Genomic DNA, 27,084 nt, shown 5'->3' on the forward strand with positions numbered 1-27,084 from the left:
CGCCCACATATGGCATCTGGGCCCGCAGCTTTCCTGGTGTTCACCCGCATCAAAGCCCTCCTGACCTCGTGCACGGACACTGAGAGTGCGCGCTCATCCCCAGGGGTGTAACTCCAATTAGCCGGCGAGCTAGCAGTGCTGTTGCCAGACTCGAACCGCGCATAAAAGGAGTTCAGTTGGCTGGCTAGGGAGGCGTCCACACTCGTGGCTGGGGAGGAGCTGCTCTTGTAGTTTGTTGTTGTTCGCAGCCCCTCCCACAAGCGTCTTGTGTCCCCCCGCTCCATCTGTAGCTCCACAGTCTCTCTGTACGTCCGTTTAGCGTCCATCACCGCCCTCCGCAGATTGTACGACGACGCTTTGTAATTGTCCATATTTCCAGATACAAGACCGTCGTTGTAAGCGGCCGTGCGAGCATTCAGAGCGCACACTTTTTACTTGCTTCAGGGTGGACTTCACTGTGGCAAACTCCGTAGCTGTAAAGGGGCCATCTTCAATTTCGAGATTTGTGAGGACTGCAGGTATCTCTTCCTCAGCTCTGTCCACTGTTGGGTGGGTGCCCAGGAGATCCCTGAAGTGGGTGAACCAGGAGGTTACTTTCTCTTCTGGGCTGCAGCCTGCCAGCTGTCCCTCTCTCGCCCTCTTGCGCCCACTCATCTCGTTTATGACCTTCCATGACTCCTTGTATCTCTGTTCGCCATGTTCTGCCTCCACCCTCTTCACCTTCTCCAGCATCTCCTCCCCTTTGATCCCTTCGTAGGTGTTGAACAGCTGTTGTTTAGTGATGTTCAGCTCCTCCCGACTCTCTGCAGTCCCCTCTCTCTCATAGTTTCTGCGTGCCGCGCTCGGACAACTTCTGGGTGTTTAGATCTAGTGGAGGCTCTGAGTCTCCCCTTTGTCGGCACCCATTTCCTGGTTGCCTCTTCGTTAGCAGAGAGAAACTGCTCGTAGGTTGTTGGCTCCCGCTTCTTGGCCAGCAGATGTAGGCGGGCTCTCACCTCCGCTGTGTAGTTGGCCTGGAGTTCAGGACTTCCCGCAAGGGCCTCCCAGTCGGGCCGGGTCCTTGGGGCGCTCTTAGGGACCCTCAAGCTCAGGTGCAGCCTTGTGGCGACCACACGATGATCAGAGCCTACAGAGTCGAATGTGCTGTAGGACTTTGCGTTCAAGATGGACTTCCTCCACTTCCTCCTTACCAGTATATAGTCCAGTTGGCGCCGCATACTGGTGGCTCGGTCCTAGATCATCCATCTCTTGCCCATCCTTTTATGGAACAGGGTGTTGGCGGCCAGTAGGTCATGTTCCGTGAGGAGGGCAGCTAGATGTTCTCCGTTGCGGTTGGTATTGTCGTGGTACGTGAAGGGTGCGTCTTCCGGTCCAAGTCTCGCATTGAAGTCCCCCAGGATTATTAGGAAGCAGGCACATGTGAGCAGGCACATGGTGGATTGCTGTTCTTAGGTCATCGTGGAATCTTTCCACTTCCTTAATCAGTGCCACGTTGGTGGGAGAGTACAACCTCATGACCGTTGTTCCTGGGTTTCCCTCGAAATCGGCACTAAGGATCCTGTTGGTGTGGGGTTTCACTCTACGGAGGACCACCATCTCTTTTCACCATGAGTCCCACGCCACCTGTTGCTGCTTGGGCATCATTACGCCATGCAGATGAGGTGATGAACGGTGATGCACCCCCCCACTCTGTGATGGTTAATTGGCTGGTCCGTGTGCACTCTCCTATGCTCCTGGACTGCCAGGATCTCCACTCCCTTTTCCTCGACACAGTGTGCCAGTTCTTCCAACCTCGCCTCTTCCCTCACTGTGTTTGCATTGTAGGTTGCCATAATACATGGCCTCCTACAGCGCAAGAGTGCATTGGACAGTGGGCGGTGGTCAGACTGAACCCTCCCTCCCCAGAGGAGAGGGTTTGGGGTCCAGTCGTCATAGTGCCCTCCTGAGGGAGGACCAGCACCACCGTCCGCTGCGTGGCTCCTACGGACTCCCGCCGCTGGAAGTATAGGATTATCAGTGTCTTGTGTCTCCATGGAAGCTATACATTGCGACAGTGGGGCGCAGCTCCTCACAGCCATACTCTAGCCGTTTCAGGCTTAAAGCCTTCATCTGCCCTTGCTGCACACCTTCAGATGGTATACGATGCGGAGCCAGGCGCGAGCAATGCCTGTGGTTTTTGTTCGGAGTGACCTTCTCCTAGATAGGCTACCTACCATTGCGGGGCCCCATCTGCCCACTATTTTACCCATAGCTGGGACATTGGTTGACGGGCACCAGGGCGTGTCCACTCGCTGGTGGGCCTGCGCACCGCGTCTATGGGGCCAACTGCTGCTCCCTGATCCCCTACAGTTTAGCCTAGGACTGAATAGTCCCAGTTACTGTGTGTGGCCACTGGGATGCACTGCATGGGTCTTGGTAGGGGAGAGGCTGTATACCAGCAGGAGGAGGCTTACGCACTCGACTCCTATTTTCGCCCCCCACAAGGAGGGCTAGCCGGCGGCAATAGCTGAAAGCAAAGCACAGCAAGCAGAAGCGACATGCAGCATGCACAAACACATGCACAAGCTACAAACACGACTACTGCTACTACTACTACGCATGCACTACTGCACAAGACGCATCACACGCACCCTGTGTGCAAGCACACACGCTCTATTGATAGAGTTTGCATAATTCAATTTTAGCTCCAAATGCAAGTCCAATTTTGAAGTACCTTGTGCCACATGCCTGAACAGTGCATTGTGCTAATATTGTTTTGACCGTCGCCTTAATGTCTTAAATAGTCTTAAAGGGGCATTAGATCAGGAGGTAGAGCAGGTCGTCTAATGATCGCAAGGTCGCAATGATCTGTTTTGTTCCCCTGCTCCTCCTGGAAGTGTAATGTGTGCTTAAGTGTCCTTAAGCAAGACACTTAACCCCATAACTGTTCTTGTTTTGCTGGTGTGCACCTTGTGCTGCAGACGCAATCCATGTATGAAGGTATGCAACGCAAAGCACTTTGAGTAATATGACTAGGAAAGCGCTATATAAAGGCACCCCATTTACCAATCAGAATGCGCAAACAGTCATATATCAACTCACCAATCAAATACATTTTATCTTGATGACAGAGATTCAACACATATGTTTTAATAACTTAACTTTTTATGCATTGTCCGTATTGTCCGTATATTGTATTACTGTGGTTCATTGTGTAACCTTTGAGAAATAAATCAACCTAAGTCATTTGCCTCTCTGGTTGAATTTTACCGCTGCATGCTTGAAAATATACATGATGGTACCCAGGAGTGAGACAAATAATTAAATAATTTATTCCACAACAACTTCGGTCTTGGTCGAAGTATTTTTTAATGTGGTTGCAAACACAGGGAAAACAATGCTTCTCTCTGGAGTGGCAACTAAGCTCTGTAACGATAAGTAGGGGTTGGTGGTTTTAAAAGTTACATACACAGGTCATAACCATGTTAAAACAATGCAAAACCTTGTTCTTGCAGTTAACTTGATCAGAAGAATGTCTAGCTGATCTCAACAACAGAGATAAGGTGCGGTTTCCATATGATTTGTCGCTTGAGCCAGATCTGTACACAGCATTTGGTTTCGACAATGTTCAGTTTGCGTTTAGCCATGCCAAAAGTTATACAAAGGTAAAAGATATTCCTTTTTATTTAATAGAGAGAGTTTATTGATGATAGCAACATCGCTGGCTATTCCAAGGCGATATCAAATATTTGCTATCACACTTCTATCTCGCATGCAGGTGTGTTCCTGGTGCCCTACTGTTTCTTTGCTGTGCTATGTGGCGCGCCCCTGTTCCTGCTGGAGACTGTGATGGGCCAGACCACCCAAGGGGGAACCATCATCTGCTGGAGGAAGCTATGCCCCCTTGCGCAGGGTACAGACATAATTAATATTGTCAAAATATATAATAGGTCTCACTCGCCAGAATGCAGAACTTGAAAAGGACAAATTATGGACATATTGTGAAAAAGTAGAAACCTATTGGAACTTGACCTACATATAAAGCAAACAAAATGCCTCGATGAATCTAAAATATAACTAATTAAAAACGATTTATGAAGATCCTTGAAGTTTTGAAATTCAAAACTACTTCTGATGCTTCAGTAATGATGCATTGTTGTACCTTGGGTCTACCATTAGAGAATTTTGTCCTAGAGAAAGGTTGCATAGGATCTCTTTTCAAATTTATTTTGGCTGTTATGACTGACTCTTGTTCTAGGCATTGGCTATGCCATCATCGTGATCCAAGTCTTTTCCACCATTTATGAGATTGTCCTGGCATGGTCCCTCTTCTACCTCATCAACTCGTTCCAGTCCCAGCTGCCCTGGTCCACATGCGGCAACTACTGGAATACAGGTCAGCCTTAAGATGAGAAAGGGAAGGCCTTTGGAGTTGAAGCCTATTGGGGAGGCAATGGAGTTAAGGCTGGAAGGTAGCAAAGCGTTGACCAGGTAGGCGATAAGGATTTAAGTGAGCAAAGTGTTGGGGAGGTAGAAGGTAGAGATGGAGGGGAGCAATGTTTCACTGCCTCAGAAACAAGATGTGTAACAGGGACTGCCTAAGTTGCAAAGTTTGTAAAGGGGACCTATCATGCAAAACTTGTTTTTTCAGTGCCTGTGCACATACATGTGGTTCTCTGATGGACCTACTAACACAGTAATTGTTTAAAAAAGGCAACCGAGTCAGTTTTTGGGAGCTATCTGTTTCAGAAAACATGTCCGGAAACGAGCCGTTCAGCTTTGAGTCTCAGTGCTACGTAGGGTTGAAACTCGGTGGAATAAGAATCGCCCTCCATCTGAGTAACACCACCCACTGCTGGAGCACGACTGGACCCGCTTGCAACGAAGCTCAGAGCTAAGTATGGGAACTGCTAGGTTGTTGGTTTTTTGTGTGTTGTGTGTGTCTTTTTACTGTGTATTGTTGTGGCATGTGTTCCGCTCTGCGTTTCTTCAAACAACACCGTCCATTTATTTATTTTCCAATGTTTCCGTAAACAAAAAAGGCCCAAGCACCCTGGTGCTCCAAGCTCCACGCTGCTCCGGACACCGTGGTGAAACTCGGACCAAGCTTTTAAATTAGGCCTTGTAGATCTTATGAGTGAAGATTCAGCTACTGGATTGGTTATTTCTCACCTCAAATTTGTTCAGAAGCACATTTTGGTGGACTGATAAGGTGAAAACAGTGAATGTATATGTACTTCATACAATTGAACCTGGAGTAAAGCTCAAACTCCATTGGCTCACAGAACGCAGGGCCTCGGGAGGGTGGCTCCTCCCCCTTAAACAGAGCATCAGGAACACGATGGATTTAGACACATGTTTAGAATGCATCATCAGAATGGTATTTTCAGCAATAAAAATTCAAAAACATGTTTTGAGAATCTCGGAAACCTATTTTAACTTGTGTAAAAAGGAGCATAATACATTGCAAGCTGATTTAAAGAAGGCTGTCTTAACTGGAGGCCTGGCAGTCGCATGCAACCAGTTCCCAGTCAGTTCCTAGGTGATTACCCTGCGGCTCCCAGTCCCCTTATTTGTCCTGAGAGGGCGTGATTAGATTCAACTGTAAACACACCCATACATTCAATTGCAGTGTGTGACCATGGGATGGTGGTAACTAAACAAAAACACAATCACATTTCAGAGAGAGATTTCAGTTGACCCTTAGGTATTGTCCTTTGAACCTTGACCAGTCACCTTTAGAAGTTCATTTGTTCTTTTGTCATTTGAATGAGAAAAGGTCTTAATGCTTTATTTGAATCTGGTAGCAGGTAGAAGGTTTAATCCCAGCCTCCTGTGTATGTATGTGACAAATAATCTCTTGAACTTGAACTTGAACTTGAACTCCTGGTAGCATGCTGATGTGTCCTAGCCGACTAGTGGTAGATGATGTAAACAGCAGTTTTCCTTTTTTTAAAAGGTGCCACGTGTGTGAATGAATAGGTTCTCGTCTTTTGCCTTTTGATTTCAAAATTAGGGTCTTTGAACTATCACATATTTATTTTACTTAAAATAATTGTGAAATATCACAACAAATCTCTGTATTTGTTTCTCTGAGAAATGGTCGCCCATCAGCCCCCCCACATTCAATAGATACATTTTCTTAATTCCAAAAAACAACAATGACACAGTAAAATATTAAAAATCAATAATCAAAAGTCAGCAGAAAAATGAAAACATCAGGGATATAATTATAATTTGTAGAAACAATAACTAGGCTAAACAGTGTATTGATCCTTCTGAACACTTGTTGTAATACTGTTAGCAGTTTTTAACTGTGTATACTGTCATATATATATATACATACACTACTCACAAAAAGTAAGGGATATTTGGCTTTCAGATGAAATTTATGGAAAATGTATAAAGTTCACGCTACAGTGATATTATATCATGAAGGTAGGGCATTTAAATAGAAGCATGCAATGGTGATTTCCTCATCTCAAACAATTTATTGAAACAAAAGCCAACAACAGTGGTGGGTATACCACAACAAAAAATGTCAATGTCTCAATAACTTGTCATGTGCCCTTGAGCATCAATTACAGCTTGACAATGACATCTCATGCTGTTCAAAGTCGACTTATTGTCTGCTGAGGCATGGCACCCCACTCTTCTTGAAGGGTGGCCCTCAGGTCATTGAGGTTCCGGGTTACAGAGTTATGAGCCTCAACACGGCGACTCAGCTGATCCCATAGGTTTTCTATGGGATTCAGGTCTGGAGAAAGTGCAGGCCGCTCCATTTGAGGTACCTCAGTCTCCAGCAGCCGTTCCCTAATGATGCCACCTCGATGAGCTGGAGCATTGTTGTCCATGAAGATGAAATTAGGCCTGTGTTGTTCATGCAGGGGCACAATGACTTGGATTAATGATGTTATTCAGGTAGTATGGGCTTGTCACTGTACCATTCACAAAGTGTAGGGCAGTTCTGTATTCACTAGACACACCTGCCCACACTGTAACACCACCACCGCCATAGGCTTGTCTGGTGACAACAGTGGCTGATGCATAGTGCTCTCTTTGACGTCTCCAACATCATTGGCGGCCATCATTTCTGCTCAACGTGAATCGACTTTCATCAGAGAACAGCACTGAGGCCCACTGGTCCCTCGTCCAGCGTCAACGCTGCCTGGCCCATGCAAGACGATGATGCCTGTGCCTGGTGGTGTGGTCAGGTACCCTTGCAGGTTGTCTAGCATGCAGACCACGCTGATGTTAACGGTTTGGAATGGTCTGACATGAGACTTGGGTGCCTTTCACCTCCCTAAAATGTGCCTGGAGTTGAGTGGCATTCATCATCCGGTTCCGCAGGGCACTGTTCACAATGAAGCGGCCATCAGTGTGGGATGTGGCCAAAGGACGTCCACTTCTATGCCTTTCTGTGACTCCTCCAGTCTCTCTGTATCTCTGTTGCAACCTGCTGATGACACTCTGTGACACTCTAAGCTCAGTGGCCACTTCCCTCTGAGAACATCCTGTTTGAAGCCTCACAATGGCGAGGTCCTGTTGATCAGTTGTTAGGTGTCGTCTTGGTCTCATGATGTCAAAATGTGAACAGCATGATGAAGAGGACTGTTTAAATACCAATTCTAATTGAACCAGGAAATGTATTGGTCAATTCAGGGATCAAACACCTGTTGTGAATGTTGCCGTTCAACTCCTTGTTAGAGAACTGCAAGTTGTGCAAAAAGTACTGAAACATTGAACAGTTGGACATCATCAAATCGAGTTCACCTGTAAAGGTTATAGTGCATTTTAGGTTCATCCTGAAATTTCACCTGAAAGCTGAATATCCCTAACTTGTTGTGAGTAGTGTGTGTATATATATATATATATATATATATATATATATATATATATATATATATATATATATATATAAATAATAATCCAGCTGTTGCATCCGGTATGTCTTAAAAGGGATCGAGGAAGTTTTGAGTTTGCTGACTATTAACTGCATAATGTAGAGTAGATCAGAAAACAATCAGAGGTTTCACACCTTATAAAAGGGGGGAATAAAGATAAGACAAACCTTTCCCCTTGCATCTATATAAACTTATAATGTTATGTAAAAATTTGAGAATTATATGTTTACTATATTAGATATACAGTAAATAGGGCTGCACGATTATTTGGCTGAATATTGTGGTCACAATTATTTAGGGTTTATGGGTTCCACTAACGTGGAGAGAATTTTTCCGCTGGTGGCAGGAAAAGCCGCGTCTGCATGCTGCTGAATGTCATAAAAATATATTGTAATTGCACCACATCTGCATCATATCACCACATATCAATGTTTTTCAACCTACTAATAGTTTTAAAATTGTTCTAAATCATTTTCATACATATTGTATTTTAATTATGGCCCTAGTAGGTAATAATAACACGTCTTAATAATAGTTCTTTGTGACGTTGTGCCACCCGTTGTGGCAGCCTGCACAGGCGCTCGGCCTTGATTATGCACATTTTAGTATTTTTATCCATTTTATATTACTATGTCCGCCAAAAACTCATCGGCAGCTATCTCCTACAGCCGCAATGAACTCATGGATATAAAGATTTCCCTGAAAGATCAACTTTGGGACTTTTTATCCGCGGATCCAGAGTGGCCCCTGGAAATTTTATGCATCAATGCTTTCAACAACAACAGAGCCCCGCTGTTCCACGGGTGGACCCACGGAGGATGCACCGCGGGAAACGTGGCAGCTTTCGGGTCAGAATGAGGAAGCAAACTTACCGTCCACCTCTGCCACGCATCATTCTTGCTAATGTCCAGTCCCTGAAGAACAAGGTGGACCTTCCAGCGAGGATTGCATTCCAAAAGGATACGAGAAATTGTTGTGTCAGACATGGCTGAACCGGCTGTTGCCGGATGAAGCCATTTGTCCACCCCAATCTATCTCCGTGTTCCGCACTGACTTCAAAACGTTCTGACGCGGCTGTGGTGGTGGCTGGGGATTTTAACAGGGCGAACCTTAACAAAGTTCTGCCTATTTTACATCAACACAAAACGTGAGCCACCAGGGGAGACAGAACTTTGGACCACTGTTACACACTGTACTAGAATGTCTCGCTACCTGCTTTCGGGAATCGGATCATTCCGCTATCTCTTGCTTCCTGTTTACAAGCTGTGCATCGCTCGTGGAACGGTAGTGACGAGAGACTTAAAGCGGTGGTCGTACCAATCAAAGACCGCGCTTCAGAATGCTCTTACTGACGTAGATAGGAACATGTTCCAATCAAGTTCCAGTGATGTCAGTGAGTTTACGGAAGTAGCTACGAGCTTTGTAGCCACATTAGTGGACAGCAGTTTCCAGGGTGAAAGTTTGGATATTTCCAAAGCTGCAAGCATGGGTCGATAAATCCATCCGCGGCGCTTTGAATACTCACACGGCCGCTTACAACGACAGTCTTGTATCCGGTAATATGGACAGTTACAAAGTGGCGTCGTACAGTCTGCGGAGGGCGGTGAAGGACGCTAATCGGACGTACAGGGATACAGAGTGGAGCGACAGATGGAGCAACGGGACACCAGACGCTTGTGACAGGGTGTTAGGCCCACGGCCTCCCAGCACCACTAGAGGCCGCTCTTGCCTCATCTGCAGCTCCCCCCTTGAGCCAATTGCACACACCTGGGATCAATTACCTGCATCACTCCACACAGTATTTAGTCTCCAGCTTCCCAGTCATTTTTTGCCAGACCATCAACTAGCTTACCCGAGTTGTACAGCTACTGGCTCCATTCCTAGTTCCAAGTTCCTAGTGCTTGTTTCAAGTCTACAGTCTTTGTCTTTTTGTTTTGTCTTCCCCTTACCTGCTTGTCTCCTCTCGTCGATCCAGTCTGTCCGTCCGTCCCTCTCCAGCCAGCCCGGTTTACCTGCTTGTCTCCGCTCGTCGACCAAGGCTGTCTGTCCTTCTCCATCCAGCCCGGTTCCCCTTCTCTCCACCCGGATCCTGGATCCCTCCTCCCGGTCATCATCATCCCTGCCCAGCCCTGCTCCATCCCTACCTGACCAGGTCCACCCGGCCAGCTCCACCGTGTGGGCTAATAAACATCCTTTGTCAGCCTCCCGTCTCCCCGTGTCATGCATTTGGGTCTCTCCTAGCCCTGGATGTGAAAGTACGCTCTGGCAAAGAATTACTGGGAAGCTGGAGACTAAATACTGTGTGGAGTGGTGCAGGTGTGTGCAATTGGCTTACGGGGGGAGCTGCAGATGAGACAAGAGCGGCCTTTAGTGGTGCTGGGAGGCCATGGCCCTAACATAGGGGCTGCGGACTATTACGGACTACAACAGCAGCTGCTTTCCAGCCACAAGTGTGGATGCCTCCCTAGCCAACGAACTCAACTCGGTTTGGAGGGCTTTCATGCATGTGAACACAAGCAGGAAAGGCATATCTGGGCGAGTACTGAAGACCTGTGCCAACCAGCTAACCCCGTTGTTCACTAGGAAAGGCCTCCAGGGTGTGTTGAGCGCAACGTACCACTGGAACTACCCATCCCTCCCTGCAGGACTTATACACCAGGAGGTGTAGTAGCAGAGCCAGCAGGATCATGAAGGATCCTCACCTCCCCAACAACGGATTGTTCCAGCTGTTGCAGTCGGGCAAGCGCCTCCGCAGCTCCCAGCGAGGACAGAGAGACTGAGACGTTTCTTCCCGCAAGCCATAAGGACTGTCAATGCTGAACTCACCAGGGGTCCTCACTGAGTCACTCACATAGGCCCCACTGCCTTACTGTACTGTATGTAGCATACTGTACTGCAAGTTACTGTATCACTGTTCTGGGTTATTGCATACTGTGCTGTATTGCTGTTCTGTTCGGTGTTACTGTACTGCTGTGTCGTACTGTTGTATACTGTACTGTATATCTCCTTACACACTTTATTCACATGCATTTTACTGAACAAATCTGTATATACAAATAGCCTATCCCATATACATAACTCTTTTCCCTTCTATTTTGTACCCCCGCTTTGTATTATCTCTTCCGGCTATCCAGGTGCGTCAGTGTGGTATGAAAGTGGCAGGTGCATGGGGGATGGTAGCTCACGAGGTAGAGCTGGTAGTCTAGTAATCTAAAGGTTGCTGGTTCAATCCCAGGCTCCTCCTGCTAGCCTTCTGTAGTGTCCTTGAGCAAGACACTTAACCCGTGATGGCTGCGTCCGTCGGTGTTTGAACAATTGTAAGTCGCTTTGGTTAAAAGCGTCTGCTATATGAAATTTAGTGCAAAAATAAAAGTACTATTGAACATATTTTGGTGAACTTCACTTATTATTTACAACACATTTACACTTTGGTTACATATATATATATATATATATATATATATATATATATATATATATTTTTTTTTTTTTTTTTTTTTTGTTCAATTAATTTAGACTATGCTTACTTCTGTTTTTATTGTACTGGAATCATTATATCGATTTATGGTATTCCAAAATTAAAATAGCTGCCAAATCTCAGATAAATAAATGTTTAGATTGGTTCATTACTGTCCCAAATAAATACATAAATAAATTATGATTAAAGCAAATGCACACAAGAAGAACTGCTGAAGATTATTAACTGTGGTGACAAATGTGTCCAAGAACATAACTTTGTATATAGTGTAGCATTAGTTTTTTCATAAATTAAATTAGATTTGACAGCCACGATCATCTTGTCCTCCCTCCCACCCACCTCCAAAGCACTGAGGAATGTACATTTACATTTACATTTAGTCATTTGGCAGACGCTTTTATCCAAAGCGACTTACAAGGGAGAATGGACATGTACAATAATAATAATAATAATGATGATAATAATACAAATATTATAATTATTATAATAATGTTATTATTATTATTATTATTATTATTATGCATGTGTGATTTGTTATTTGTGATTTGTGATTTGAGTGTTATAATTACTGTTAGTTCTATTGTAAAAAAATGTTGCATATTATATAAATGTATTTATATTTTTACGTTACACTTTTGCTCAACACTTTGCTAATATCCACCAAGATGATGCACAAACAATCATTTTCCTGCACATATGGTGTGTTCAGATCGTCTCAAATCTCTGTGAGCAATAAACGTCTGTGCACATGCATTTCTGGTGTGTCCAGGGCATTAATATGTAAATGGAGACCCCAATACACATCTCCGCTCTGCTGCGCGTGCTCGTTTCCCATTTCTCACAATGAAACAAATAAAAACTGTGTATTTTCATCATTTTTGTATTATATTTCAAGTATTTTCCAAATTTAACGAAAGGAAAACATAATTAAATGTTGTTTAATTTTTCATTAAACAAATGCTAGATTATCCCATATACTCAAGTTGCTTTCTACTTTGAACCACTGCTCCTTCTGGTAGACGGATAAATGCAACTACTCCCACTGTAGGTCCTCTTTAAGGAAAAAGATTCTTAACCACTTCCAATTTGAGTGCAGCCTTTGACACTTCTGATGCTCTTCAACGTAGAAGGCTCCCTCATAATTTGTGATCAAATATGTGCTACTAGAAATGGCATCAAGCCCCAGTGAATTGACAAAATATTGAGAGAAAATACTGAAGTGATATGAGAATTGCAAACAAACAAAAGAACAAACAAACAAACAAACAAACAAACAAAGCAGTTTCTGGTGATCTGTAGAGGTCGGATGTAAGTTGGGAAGTCGGAGCTGAAAGATGAGTATCTATAGAAAATGTGTGTGTTTTTCCCCTGTGCAGGAGACGTGTCCTATCCCTATCTGGGGGGATAGAGGTGGTGGGAGAAGTGAGGTGGGAGCTGGTGCTGTGTCTCCTGGCCTGCTGGGTGGCCTGCTACTTTAGCATTTGGAAGGGAGTCCGCTCCACTGGAAAGGTCATTGAAACAACAACCGGTATAGTGGAGTACAGCATTTTTGCGTTTGATCGGCTTCATCTGTAACCTCTGAAAAATAGAACGAGTTTTCCAGATTCTTCTGAGTCTGAATAAATTCAGAAACATAGATAATTTTTTCGGATGGGCAATATCAGCAGCAGTCGGAGATCAAAATTAGACTCATTAAAATGTTTCCTGAACTGTTTTGGCCTATGTTTATTTAGGTGGTGCATTTCACGGCTGTGTTCCCCTATGTAATGCTGGCGATCTTGCTGGTCAGGGGGTTGACGCTACCAGGAGCCTGGCAGGGTGTGGTCTTCTACCTGTATCCAGACCCCACACGGCTAGCGGACCTCCAGGTGGGGATGAACCCACATGACCTTACTTTCTGTCCCCAGTGGCACGATGTGTCAGGTGGGGCAGGCTGGTAGTAGAAGGCCCGTTTGGGTAGAAGTGGGGGTCCCCTCTGTTTCATTAAGGATGGGGGATGAAAATGTTGTCATAAGGGACAACACATGATAGTTCATCACATTCTAAAATGAAAGATTGTCTCAAAATTGTGATTTTTCTTTCTGCATCAGGAGTGTCAAACTAGTTTTCAGTCACAGGGTGAATGACATATCACTTCATGTGATGTCTTTTTTTTGTTAATTTTATGCCACTATCATAGTATAAGCTTAAAATCATTTAATAATACACATCCACCTTGTGAAGATTAGCCAATTACTGGCACTGAACATTTAAAACATAAAGATGTCGGTAGACACTTTATTTTCCTCAATATTATGGAGATACACTTAATGTACATTCTTTGTGGTACAACATTTGTAACTGTCTGAGAATGTTACCTGGCATCGATATACAATGTATGTGTTTGTGGTAAGTCAGGTGTGGATGGAGGCGTCCTCTCAGATATTCTTCTCCTACGGTGTGGCGTCAGGGACTGTCAACACGCTGAGCAGCTATAACAACATCAATAACAACTGTTACAAGTGAGCTCCAACATCTGCCCGATGTAAAAAATCTTTTCAATCTGTATTGTCACAATTTTCCTTAACATCATTATTGTTCAACACAATTACATTACATATGCATTATATACTTATACATTACATAAGATCTGGATTTTGATTTTGAGGCAATTGAATATATACTCTCCTATGGACGGCCAATCCTAAAGACAAAGAACTACAGTGTACTGTGATAGAATGGGAATCAATCCCTGACAATGTAGATGTCCTACTCATTCAGCCCACAGACAGAATAAAATATTTGTCAATCAAGAATATTATTCACACAATCAGAATACTCTGGACTGTGGCTTTGTATCAAATCTTATCCATAATTAATTGAATGAATATTAACACTTTCTGTTGACACTTGAAACATGCAGAATAGTTTCATAACCCATTTCACTGCTTCAGATTTCACAAGAAACACACTATACTCTTGCTTTTGTGCAGGGACAGTCTGTGGCTGTGTGTGCTGAACACTGCTACCAGTTTTATAGCTGGCTTTGCTGTATTCTCTACACTGGGATTCATGGCCCACCAACAGGGTGTTTCCATTGAAATGGTGGTGGACTCTGGTAAAGTATTCTGTAATTTGTGTCGTCAACACAGGACTGGTTTATGTGCTTTGATTGACATCCTAGAATGACAGACGAATGACTATATATATATATATATATATATATATATATATATATATAAAGTGGAATTATATATATATATATATATATATATTTATTTATTTTTTTTAAATATATATATAAATATATATACGTATATTTAGATTTGGTCCAAAGTGTTATTTCAACGATAGGGGATGGTAGCTCAGGCGGTTCGATCCCAGACTCCTGCTAGCATGCTGTAGTGTCCTTGAGCAAGACACTTAACCCCTAATAGCTCCTGATGGCTGCGTCCGTCAGTGTTTGAACAATTGTAAGTCGCTTTGGATAAAAGCGTCTGCTAAATGTAATGTAAACCCTACACCTCAATTATATTTGAACCTGAAGACCATCGCAAGAGCTGCAGTAGATAAGGAAAAAAAGCCACATTTCTCACAATTTATAGGTAGATTTCTCACAATTTAAGTATTGGTAAATTAAGGTTAATTCAATAGAGGTAAATTGTGAATAGCGTACCTATAGGTCAATTTCCAGGTAATTGCTACCTGATCTTAGCAAATTAGGTCATTGCCGAGGGTATCTAGAGAAAATTATTACAAACGTTACAATTGCTTGTCACCAGGTTGAATTCCCTTTAAAATCTAACAAACAAAGCAATTACAAAGCCACAGTTTTTGACACATCAGTAACAGTAATGTCAACCAATCCCTATACATCTCGCAAACAGCTTTTATCCAAACTCCCGCAAGCCCCACCAGAGAGCAAATCGTTTTGGGTTTTTTTCTGACAAGAGGTGATGGAGCTCATGGAAGGCTTATAAATATCAATATTCCAATGCATATGTGACAGGCTATATGTGAGAAGGTACAAAATTACTATGTGTTTTCTCGGTTGAGCCATTAACTCCCTGTATGTTCATGCAGGCCCCGGTTTGGCCTTCATAGCGTTTCCCCAAGCTGTGGCCATGATGCCGCTGCCTCAGCTCTGGGCTGTCTGCTTCTTCCTCATGCTCATCCTGCTGGGATTGGATACACTGGTAAGACACACACTAGGAAATACTGTCACAATATTGGGTTTTAAGGAAACATATCCTTGCTTTGTCACAGAACACTCACCAATACTAGAGTTGTATGTTACTATTAAAGTACTAGTTCTATGCAGTGTAAGAGGTCAAAGTCTCAGTCTACCTGAAATCTGGTCAAATCATTTGGTTTTATAAATTGGTTTCACTAATGGTCATTTTAAAAACAGGGTGTACAGGGCCATTTGCAAACTCAAATGAAAAATGTTCCATACCCCGTGACTAGCAGTATGTTTGTGTTAGAATTATGATTGAATGTACTTGCATAAATCTGTATTTATCTCACTGCGAACATTCACTCTCTTTGGCTCTCCTTCAGTTTGTAGGTGTAGAGACCATTACCTCCTCGCTCACCGACATGTTCCCAGGGCAGTTACGCCGGCCATGGCGCAGGGAAGTCTTCCTCCTCATCGTCTGCCTCTCCTGCTTCCTCTTCCAGATTTCACTCACTACTGAGGTTTCATCTCCACAATTTCATGTATTTAGTGACTAACCAACCAATGGTTAGCCTTTATCCAGTTGGCAAGTTTAAGGGATCATCTCTTTTCATTGTACAAGCAGGAGTTATTTAGGGGCTGACAAGATATGCATGACAACATTGATGATAACCAGGGCTGTTTTTTTTCTGGGGCTGTTTTTGAGAAGGCCAGTCAAGAGTTCCTTTATAGTACACAACATGATCAGAATAAAAATACCTTTCTGTGGGTATATACTGTATGTTATGGCTGTACTTGCTCAATGAGAGTGAAAGATTATATGTCAGTGCTGTGCTTACTTGTGATGGAAAGTGGGAAACACAGCCCATGAATTGGCAACACCATTACTGACGTTGTCTAAGCCCTTGGTAACACTTGGCAGTGCAATTTTAACGCATCATTGGCAAAAGCAACTACAGGAGTTGAGGGTTGGGGTTTCGACAACATGGGGGGGTGGGTTAAGTGTCTTACGCTGTATAGAGTTTTACAATAGGTGTGCGAAGCATCTAGGCCGTTCTAAAACGCAATATAGGTTTTCACCAGGCGAGGTGTCCAGGCTGAATCTAAGCTGACGATTCATTACTTCTAGGAGTTTTGGTGATGAACCAACATGTTTGTTTATGTTCACATGCCACTTTCAATTCTATTGTTTTGTTTCCAGGGGGGTGGTTATGTTTTCCAGCTTATTGACTACTATGGCTGTAATGGAGCTTGTCTACTCTGTGTGGCTGTCTGCGAGTCCCTGGTCGTGGGCTGGGGATTTGGTCAGTTCCTTTAACATCGTCATCCAACTACATTTGCATATCCAAAGAATTTCCAAGCAAAAAAGGTAGTATTTATTCAAATGTGTTCTGTAAAACTATCATGTAGGGGCTGACAAGATGTACGACGCCATTGAGGATATGGTTGGACAGAAGCCGTGTTTTTTTTTCAAGCTCTGCTGGCGCTATCTGACCCCTCTGCTCTGCCTGGTAAGTCACATATTCAACAGGAATTAAAAGAGGCTCTTTGTAGCTCAGTGGATACATCATGACACTTACTACACCATAATGTCTAGTGGGTCTACTGCCCATTAGCATTTAGCATTATTACAAGTGTTTGATGGCTATGATTCTCTCCATGGAAATGGAACATCCTAATGGAGCCAGTATGGGATACAGTAACAACATAACTAAAATTTAACTTCACGAGGCAACAGACATGCATGCATGCTGTCCACACAATACATTTGGCTCATGTTAGCAAAATTGCTAGCGAGGCCTCTGAACAAAGCTTTGCATTATATTTCTCTAAGAAGCACTTAACTTAAATCATGTGGCATTGTTAATTAAAAAAAATACAAAACAGTGTGGTGGATGGGATGGCTTGAGCAGCCACACCTGATGCTCTTTGGATGGGCCAATGAGCGGCAGGTTTAAAAACCCCATCCACAAACACACTCAGGAAAGGAACCCATGTCATGACATGTTCAAGCTGCTCCTCGCTAATTCCACCTAGCCTTCTAGCTACAATAAACTGTGTCTCTGTGCCGGACGGCCCTGAAAACGCCACTTGGATAGCATGTGGTGGCAAGAACTGCAACACTGGCACCTGAGCAGGGACTCCGGCACAGGGAAGGGACACAGCAGGGCCGTCCGAAGATGCCCTGTAGCCACCAGCGGTTCAACGGGCGGCCCCAGCGCCAACCCTCTCCCAACTGGCAGCCAACATCCACCACAGGTAACCACTGGCAGCTAGCTTCTCTGCCCAGCAGCCATCGCTGGGACCACTCAGCATCCCAGCAGCCAGGCCACCCCTCGGAGCAGCCCTGCAGCAGCCAAGTCCAGCCACGGCATCACCACCCAGCGCAGCAGCCCAAGGCCCCATGCTCCAGAAGGGAGGAGGGGGGCAGTCTGTTGTTGCCCTGATGGAAGTAGGCTGATTTTCCATGCTGCTCTTTGGAACCCATGTCCTCTGGAAGGGGACCAGTTAATTTTTTTTACATTTGTTTGTATAAGGTATGGGAACCCTGTTTCAGAGTCCAGTATTGCATTTATTTTTAGGTATAGTAACCCTGGGTCAGAGTCTGTTTTAAGCATTTCTTTTCATTTTTGTTCTCTGCTTGGTGGCAGGGTAGGGCGCAGGCTTCGGCCAGGAATCTTTCATGGCCTCAATTTAGTGTTGGGGGTATGGGGTGGCTTGAGGCGCCACACCTGTTGCTCGTTGGTTGGGCTAACGAACAGCAGGTTTGAAAACCCCCACCACGCATTCAGGGGAGGAGCCCGTGTCATGACATGTTCAGTCTGCTCCTGGCTAATTCCACCTAGCCTTTTATCGCCAATAAACTGGTGTTAACAACTGTCTCTGTGCCAGAGGGCCCTGAAAATGCCACTTTAGTGGCAAGAACTGTCACAGGTAGGGTTCTCTTATAGGTCTGAGAAACCTCCATCTGAACAACTTTGTCTGGTCTTCTGTGCCTTCCAGGTTTGCTTTGTTTGCTTTTTCCTGTACCACCAGCCACTCACATCCAGCCAGGGCTACGTGTACCCCGACTGGGCCTACAGTGTTGGATGGGCCATGGCCCTTTCCTCCATACTCATGGTGCCGCTGTGGGGTGCTGTCAACGTCTGCTTTGCCCGTGGAAGCCTTACTCAGGTGGGACATCACCAGCTGGACATTGGGCTAGGATTTTACATTCTCGTTTGTTTCTTTATCGCTTCATATTCTCAGGAGTGATACGATAGCTGCAGGAAGTTAGAATACCAGTTGTGAAACTTATACTGTGTTGAAACAACTCAGAACTCCTTGATACAGGGAGTTCTTTATAGGATATATTTTAGGTAGGTCTCTCGTACAACACAAATTGTGCTTCTACACATGAAGTTCCCCTCGACAAACAAAGGGCTTTTCCATTCTGTGGCACCGCTACATCACCAATTCACATTTGTATGTTGATTTATTATTGTCTCAGGAAGGTTTTTAAGATGGCAAAGATCAGAAGTAGATTAAGACCTATTCTATGACATTGAAAATTGTTATTAGCCACATGTGTCCCAAGCACAGGGTGAATGACGAATGTGTACAGCTCCACCAACTCTACCCCCCCCACCCCCCCCTGGATTTTAACAGAATCTTAGTGAACCCGTTGGAGACTCTGCATGCCGCGAAGAGCCGCAGACGACTACAGCAGTGACAGCCCTTCCAAATGAGGCCGAAGTAATGCTCCATCACGGCCTTGCTCTGAGACCTGGAAACACTGGAATATTGAGAAGTTGTTCAGAAATTGGCCACGAGTGATTTGGAGATTTGCCAAGCTCTTATCTGTTAGATGAATGTCTGAAATTGGTGCCTTAACCACAGAACACATTACCCAAGGTTAAAGCCAAATGTTTAAGGAGCACTGTTGGCTGTATAAAAAGGTGAAACGGTTGGTTCCTTGCACGGTTAATGTTGGAAAGCAAAATTATTTCTGGTTCAATACACATACAAGATATACTACATCTGTGGCTTACAATGTATGCTATGATCTAACACCAAAATACATAAACCCTTCAAAAATATTGAAGATCACAACATATGGTAACCGCTTTAGAGTTAAAATATGAAATAAAATATGTTACCTCATGACAATGACTCCGTCTGTGTGTCTAGGGTATTCAGCGCTGCTCACTTTCCACACAAGGTCTTGATGGGCTTGACTCTTTTTTTTTTTTTTTTTTGTCTGTGTTTCCAGGAGTTGAATGGTATGTCTATTATAAGGGGTCCAGACCATAGACCAAAGCCCAAAACTATCTGAAACACCAACTTCGGCAGAACACACAAACACAGTTTACATCTTGTTTGAACAGCTTGTGGTTAAAGTCTCATCCAAATCTATCCACATATGCAGATCTTGTCGTGGAAAAAACATTTAGCGAGTTAAGAGATCAGGAAACCAAAGAATTAACTTCAAGAGCACCATCAAAATTTTAAACAAGTAATATGAAGGCTGAGCAGTTCTGCAGAATAGCGATCTTGTTTGCTCTGACTTAGACTCTTATTCCCTACTCTGTAGATGCATCTCTTACAGGCTGTCATAATATCCATGCATTTTTACATTATTTGGGCACATTTTTTTCATTTGCCACTGTAAAATGTACACACATGCTCTGCACATGGCTGTAGTTTATCGTTCGTCTCTGAAAAGTACACACGTTCCCTGTGTTTAAGGTTAATCGCAGAATTGTTTTTTCAACACTTATTTCATTCATAGCATTTAGGCAAGATAATTATCATACTTTCTTTATGTATAGTACAATTATATTTCCTTTAAAAAAATCTTAAATTTCACCTGTATACCGCCCCCCTTGGGATATACGGCAGAAAAATCAATTAGGGTACGGGAAAAAATCAATTTGCCTAAGCTTAACATTCTTTTGACAATCAAGAATGATCAAGGGCTACTTGCAAGGCTGCTAGAAAAATGATCAGTATTCACATTTGGTTATCAGAAAAACAAACTCCTGTTCTCATATCAGGACTTTCAACTTGTATGTTTTCAGGGCTTTCAACCTGTGTCTCTCAATGGAGCAAGAAAATATTACCAAATGTGCTATACCTTGTGAGCATTTCCAACCCCTGAATTGATATCTATTACAACATATGTGATTATAGAAATATTAACCTTTTATATGATGATATAAAAATGTGTATCAATTTTAAATGTAAAAGAATATTTTTCAGTGGTGATTATAACACTTGACATAGTAACACATAAGCATAGTTATTCAAGAGGATTCAAGAGGTTTATTCGTCACATACATATACATACTTTCATACATATATGCAGTGAAATGTAATATAAGCGTTATAAGTATTATGTAAGCAGTAGCCTGTTTTTAAGTAGAGCCTTGCATGTTTTGTTTCCTCTATAAGTTGTGGCACATACCTTAATTAATGTTGGTTATGAAACGTGATAATTCAAAACATATGATCATTGTAAGGAATATGTGACATAAAAATAAAAACCTTAACCATTCAATTTCTTTCAACAAACATTGATGTGGATATTCAAGGTGATCTTCATGTATTGGTGTGCTGTATGTTTGTGGGGGGGTTTTGGCATTACTGTAGTTGTTACTTCTGTTCCCGTCATCGTTTTCAGATTCTGTAATTTTAGTAGCCCAACATTCTTTTTCCATTCTTCCACTCTGGTATATTGAATATATCAAAGAGGGTGTGGCTCACATGGAGAGGTTACTAGCACGATCACATGTGAGCTTCCTTGGGGCTGTCCAATCATCATGCATGCTCCTCAGAGGTTAAAACCTTACCAGCTCATATTCTTTGCTATCATCATCAGTATTTTCATCTCCAATGCGTACCTGTTCTACGGTGGGATGAGAATATAATTCCTATGACTTGACAATTTCCGTTGTTGTGAGGGACATCTGTTTGTCCAATCTAGTTGCTATCATAAATATTAATACAGAAATACAACAACAGAAGATTAGTCCCATTACTATCACATTTATTAAGGCTATCACACCAACTTTGGCGAACGCTACTCCCCATCTCCCAAATTTATGTTCAAGCCATGTAAACCAGTCTTTTCCATGCCCTGCATTGTCTTTTACTTCCTGTCTTAGATTTTCAAGTTTGTTCATTGCAAGAGTGAATGACCCTTGGGAGAGGTATTATTTGGGATGAAGGTGCAACACATGTCTCCCATAAGAGCACATAATGCTCCTTTGTCCACTAATAGCCAGTCTAGGGCTTGTCTGTTTTGCCAGGTCATAGAGCTTATGGCTTGCAGTTGTTCCCAGAGGCGGATAAGGCATTGTCGGTGTAGTTAATATACTCTGCCGATTGTAATAGATGTAATTGATCCATTCTACGTTTTTGGATAGTCCTATTGCTGGTGTTATTGCTTCAAATCCTTTTTACTACGCACTTTATATCTGTTGGGTATACCTCTGGGTTGTCCTGTTGATACATTTTCACTGCAGGGTCTGGAATGTACGCTCTTTCATGTCTGCTCCATGTATTACTTTATAGACTAGGGTCAACCTACTTCAGGAGAGGTAATAATATAACTTCCGCAATTGCTTGTACCCTTGCACATCTACCTTTCTATTGTTTAGGCAGTCTGGAGCGGAGAAACTGTGAGAGAAAAATGCATAGGATCAACTATTTGAAAACAATTCAAAACATTGCCTCTGTGTTTCCAGGAGCCCCCAGAGTTTATGTGAAGAGAAATGTTCTTTCACTTTACAATGTCAATACTAACATTGAAGAACCAGGTCACGTATTTTGTCTTGTTAACCTCGTATGGAGATGAAGAATAATCCAAGGGGAGCTTGGAGGTGCATTGAAACGGATTGTAATCCGCGTTTGACAGGTGAAGTTTGCAAGTATCTGTGAATTCACTGTTTGAGGGTAACACCCAGGAAGACAGTTGAGGGGCACAGTCTTGTAAATGACTTCCGACCAAGGCCACACCCTCTGTTTTTGTATAAAGCCCTCTTCATCAGAGATAACATCAGAGTAGTAAGAACACGGCTTTGGAGTAATACTGAATCTTTCTCTTTATTCTGCAGAATAAATATCTTGAATATTCTCATTGTTCGTTTTCTTGTAGTGGGCAGATTAACCTCACCGCTCATTGCAGAAAAATTTCTTCCACAGTTTGGCGTAGTCGGCCGGATCTCTGCTTGACTCTATTGGACCTCTTCATGCCCAGGTTGTGTGCACAATGGCAGGCAGGAACCGATCGTAAAGACATGCAAGAAGGAGTCGTCTGGACATGACTGGCAGATCCAGAAGGGACAACATGAGATCCCGAACCAATTAAGGTCTTGGAGGATGAACTAAGATATTGTACCGATCATAGAAGATCGAAGGGAAAGCTTAGAGTAAGCTTAGATTTTGTACCGATCAGAGAAGATCGAAGCAAAAGCTATTGTAAAGGAAATAGCTCTGATTAAGCTTAAAGATTGTGCGGATCTAGAGGATCATTTGAAGAAGCTTTGTTAAAACTCAGAAATCCCGCCCCTCAGATAGACGTATGGCCTTTTGCGTGCTGTGCAAGTAGGATCGGACAGCGGATAATTGGTCTGGAGGACCGTGGAAGTGACCACTATTGCATCAATCAAGAAATTCATGTTTTTTTTGTTTGTTTATCTTTATTTATTTATTTTTTTTGTTAATAAATAATGAGTCCACATGATTGAAGACGTAATATTATAGAATATTCTTGATCCCTCCTAGCAAAAGCGTTGAGGGCAAGAAATAGAATAGTACTCTCCTTTTTTTATCCTAGCAAAGTGTTGAGGATAGGTGAGAAACTTCTGTTATTGTCAAGATTACATTAGATAAATTAATAAATAGAAGCAGAATGGTTCTCCTTTGTTTCCTCCTAGCAGAAGTATTGAGGGGAGGTGAGAAACTTCTGGTGTTGTGAAAATACAATACAATTAATTAATAACTAGAGTAAAATAATTATTATTAAAAAAAAACATAATACATAGTAAAACACAATAAATTCAAATACAATAATATTAGATATTATTATAATTATTAATTATTCTTTTGTTTATTGATTTAACTTTTTTTATTTTCTTATTTTGGAGGTATTGATAATCCAGCTATGCGACTTGCTTTCTTACTAGTTTCCATTAGTTTTAAATAGTTTGGGAGAGGATGGAGTTCAAGGGCCGACTGTGTGACTCCATTTGCAGAATAATACACATTCACATACCTGTGTGATCCTATTGGTGTCTGGGCCGTGTGACCGCCTGGCCAATGGATCACTCTGGAACACATATGGATGAGATGAGTTCAGAGAGATTATATCAGTTTCTTGCTATGTTTAGCCTCCTGGCTGATAAGAATCTCAATGAAACAAGCAAATGTATAAATGTGAGATAAGGGTGGTATGTGTGCTGTACATAACATGTCAAACTAGTTTCACACGAGTCCTTGGTGTACAAGTAGCATTATAATCTAAAATATCTGGCAGGATTGCTAGAAAGGATAGTGTATGGTTTTAAATTAATTCGATTTTTTTATTTTAATTGTCTTTATATAACAAGGCGAGAGAGAGCTGTAAAGTTAATGATAGACTGAAAGGATTAGGGAAGTTGATGTCAAAGACAGTGAAAGTCGGAATGTTTGCCCATGATACATTTGGGATTCTTGGTTTAGGATGGAACTTGGAGCAAAATGAGTTGTGAAAGTCATTTTAGTAGGATATTGGTTCAGATGAAGCTGCAGAATTGAATGATTAAACTAATAGTCAAATGGTCTACAACAGAGGTCTGTGCTGTGGTAGTAGATATGAATAGATATTGAATGGTTTGAACTATTCTATTGTGTTTAGAGAGATGATTGTGATGTTGATCATAGTGGTGTGGTCAGTTGTAGCGGGTTTTAAGATGCTAGAAAGTGTCTTTGGTTCATCAATGCGACTTTGGTAAGGTTAGAAGTATGGGGAGTTCTTGTTTTAGAACTATAGTTTGTGCTTTGTTAATAGATTTTAACGCAAAGCATTCCAAATTGAGAAAACTAAATTGATCAATATATCTGAAAAAAATTGATTCCAAAATATGATTTAAGTCATCGCGGAGAGCAGATATGATTCATAGTAGCAGCAGAAATGAATTTATTTTTGGTTTATAAAATTGAGTTATTCTGTTTAGATTACTTTATTTTTCCCTTTTGTGTTCTTGTGTCAAGTGATCTGCTGGTTGAGATAAGATAATCATTTATCTATCCAACAGAGGGGTAGTCTGCAGTGTTACAACAGTAACAAATTGGCACAGTGGCACAAAGCATTAGAAAATTGGTAATTCTAAATCAAAGGATATGATAAATAACTAAATTGTATAGATTAAACACTATACATGAAATCATGATATTGCATGAGTGAATTGTTAGTTTTGGTGTGATATACAACTGTGTTTGTATGTTTCAAATCCTTACCCGTGCCATATAAGGCTGGTGATTGTTTAAGTATAATCAAACAACATTATTAATATAATTGTTTTATTTTTTATTTCTGTCTTACTCTAGAAGTAATCTCAATTTGACATCGATTAAGGTAGATGTTGATATACAGTATAAAACTGATCCACTACAGGGCGACATCAAGCAGCGTCTTGCAACACTGTGAAGAGCAGAATGCTTGAGAACGCGACATAAGAAGAACGAACGAATGAGGACTGCCTTCTACAGAGATCCCTACAAGTTTGTCAAAGACCTCTTTTCAAGGAGAAAACTGGGACCCTCAAAGTACCCATAAGGGAACTAGAGGAGCACCTGAGAAAGACCTTCTCCGACAACCAGAGGCATGTGCCAGCCAGCATTCCGGATGACATGCTACCAATTCAACCACCTGAGCACCAGTTGGAAGCAAGGAACCCTACTTGGAGCGAAGTTGAGAGCACAGTAAAGCGGGCAAGAACAGCCTCAGCCCCTGGCCCCAATGGCGTTCCATATAGGCTCTATAAGAACACGCCAGGCGTCTTGAAGTACCTCTGGAAGCTCATGAAAGTGGCATGGGAAAAAGGAATTATACCAAAGGCATGGCGACGGGCAGGAGGGATCCTGATTCCCAAAGAGATGAATTCAACTCAACCATCAATCAATTCCGCCAGATCAGCCTCCTGAATGTGGAAGGAAAGAATTTTTTCAGTGTTGTGGCCCAGAGGCTCTCAGTATTCTTGCAGAAGAACAACATTGTCGACACCTCAGTGCAGAAGGCAGGGATAAGTGGATTCTCAGGATGCCTGGAACACACAAATGTCATCTCGCACCAGGTACAGACAGCCAAGAAGGAGAAGAAAGACCTGCATGTGGTTTTCTTAGATCTTGCCAATGCCTTCGGGTCAGTGCCTCATGAGATTTTGTGGACGGCGTTCAACTTCTTCCATGTCCCAGAGGGTATCGCAAGGCTGGTCAAAGCCTACTTCCAAGACCTCCAGTTCTGTGTTAAAGCACAGGCCAGTACAACTGCCTGGCAGCACCTCGAGATAGGCATAATGGCGGGCTGCACCATCTCTCCACTGGCGTTTACCATGGCAATGGAGCTTATTATTCGAGCATCCCGATGGGTGGTTGGAGGGGAACGGTTGAAGAGCGGGCTTCGTCTTCCTCCATTCAGGGCATACATGGACGACATAACAACAATAACAACAACAAACGCATGCACCAAACGCCTGCTGGATAAACTCCAGGGAAACATCAAATGGGCACAAATGGAGATTAAACCTAACAAATCCCGCAGTATCTCCATTGTCAAAGGCCAGCTTGCCAATGAGAGGTTCCATGTCAACAATGAGCCAATGCCCACAGTTCAACACTGCTCTCCCCGGGAAGCTGAAGCTGTGGTGCTTTCAGTTTGGGCTGCTGCCCTGTCTCATGTGGCCAATTTCCATCAATGAGGTCACGCTATCCCATGCCAATCGGCTAGAAAGGCTAGTAAATGCACAAGTGAGGAAGTGGCTTGGACTGCCGAGATGCCTTACCAGCATTTGCCTGTATGGCAGCAGAACCCTCTCCCTGCCAATCTCAAGCCTGATGGAGGAGTACAAATGTACCAAATCAAGGCTGGAGATGACTCTCACAGAATCCCGGGATCCATTTGTCAGAGGTGCTGCCCCAACCCTAGCAACGGGGAGGAAATGGAAGCCATCGGCAGCAGTTGCGGTGGCAAAGTGGGCCCTCAGGCACCGGGATGTAGTGGGGCATGTCCAACATGGCAGAGGGGGCCTTGGCTTGGCAACAACAACACCCACATGGCAAAAGGCTACTCCAACCGAACGGCGGCACATGGTTGTGGAGGAGGTGCGCCACCAGGAGGAAGCAGCCAGGTGTGCCAAGGCAGTCTCAAACCCAGCAAGGCCGCTGGATGAATTGGGATGGCGTGGAGAGGAGGAAAATTACATGGAGCGAGATGTGGGGTATGGAGTCAACTAGGCTAAGTTTCATTGTCAGAGCCACTTATGATGTCCTGCCCTCCCCAACCAACCTACATCTCTGGTATGGAGAGGACCCAGCCTGTCTCCAAT

The 27,084-nt window shown here is 43.1% G+C and overlaps 1 protein-coding gene across 1 annotated transcript in view; it reads left to right on the forward strand.

Annotated features, from left to right (window-relative positions):
- Positions 1 to 2,969: 2,969 nt before the first annotated feature.
- LOC307236948 (sodium- and chloride-dependent betaine transporter-like) overlaps positions 2,970 to 27,084 on the forward strand; it is a gene marked incomplete at both ends in the record, with an annotated part of 30,458 nt that continues 6,343 nt past the window's right edge. The window contains 13 exons of the mRNA XM_080009543.1: positions 2,970 to 2,979; positions 3,758 to 3,892; positions 4,238 to 4,375; positions 11,018 to 11,030; positions 12,738 to 12,870; positions 13,095 to 13,229; positions 13,759 to 13,862; positions 14,334 to 14,458; positions 15,424 to 15,536; positions 15,901 to 16,038; positions 16,719 to 16,821; positions 16,928 to 17,028; positions 18,521 to 18,691. Of these exons, the coding sequence (XP_079865669.1) occupies positions 2,970 to 2,979; positions 3,758 to 3,892; positions 4,238 to 4,375; positions 11,018 to 11,030; positions 12,738 to 12,870; positions 13,095 to 13,229; positions 13,759 to 13,862; positions 14,334 to 14,458; positions 15,424 to 15,536; positions 15,901 to 16,038; positions 16,719 to 16,821; positions 16,928 to 17,028; positions 18,521 to 18,691 (1,419 nt within the window). The remainder of the gene's footprint in view (positions 2,980 to 3,757; positions 3,893 to 4,237; positions 4,376 to 11,017; positions 11,031 to 12,737; positions 12,871 to 13,094; positions 13,230 to 13,758; positions 13,863 to 14,333; positions 14,459 to 15,423; positions 15,537 to 15,900; positions 16,039 to 16,718; positions 16,822 to 16,927; positions 17,029 to 18,520; positions 18,692 to 27,084) is intronic.

The sequence above is a fragment of the Zeus faber genome, assembly GCF_960531495.2.
Source record: "Zeus faber genome assembly, chromosome: 11".
Lineage (NCBI taxonomy): Eukaryota > Metazoa > Chordata > Actinopteri > Zeiformes > Zeidae > Zeus > Zeus faber.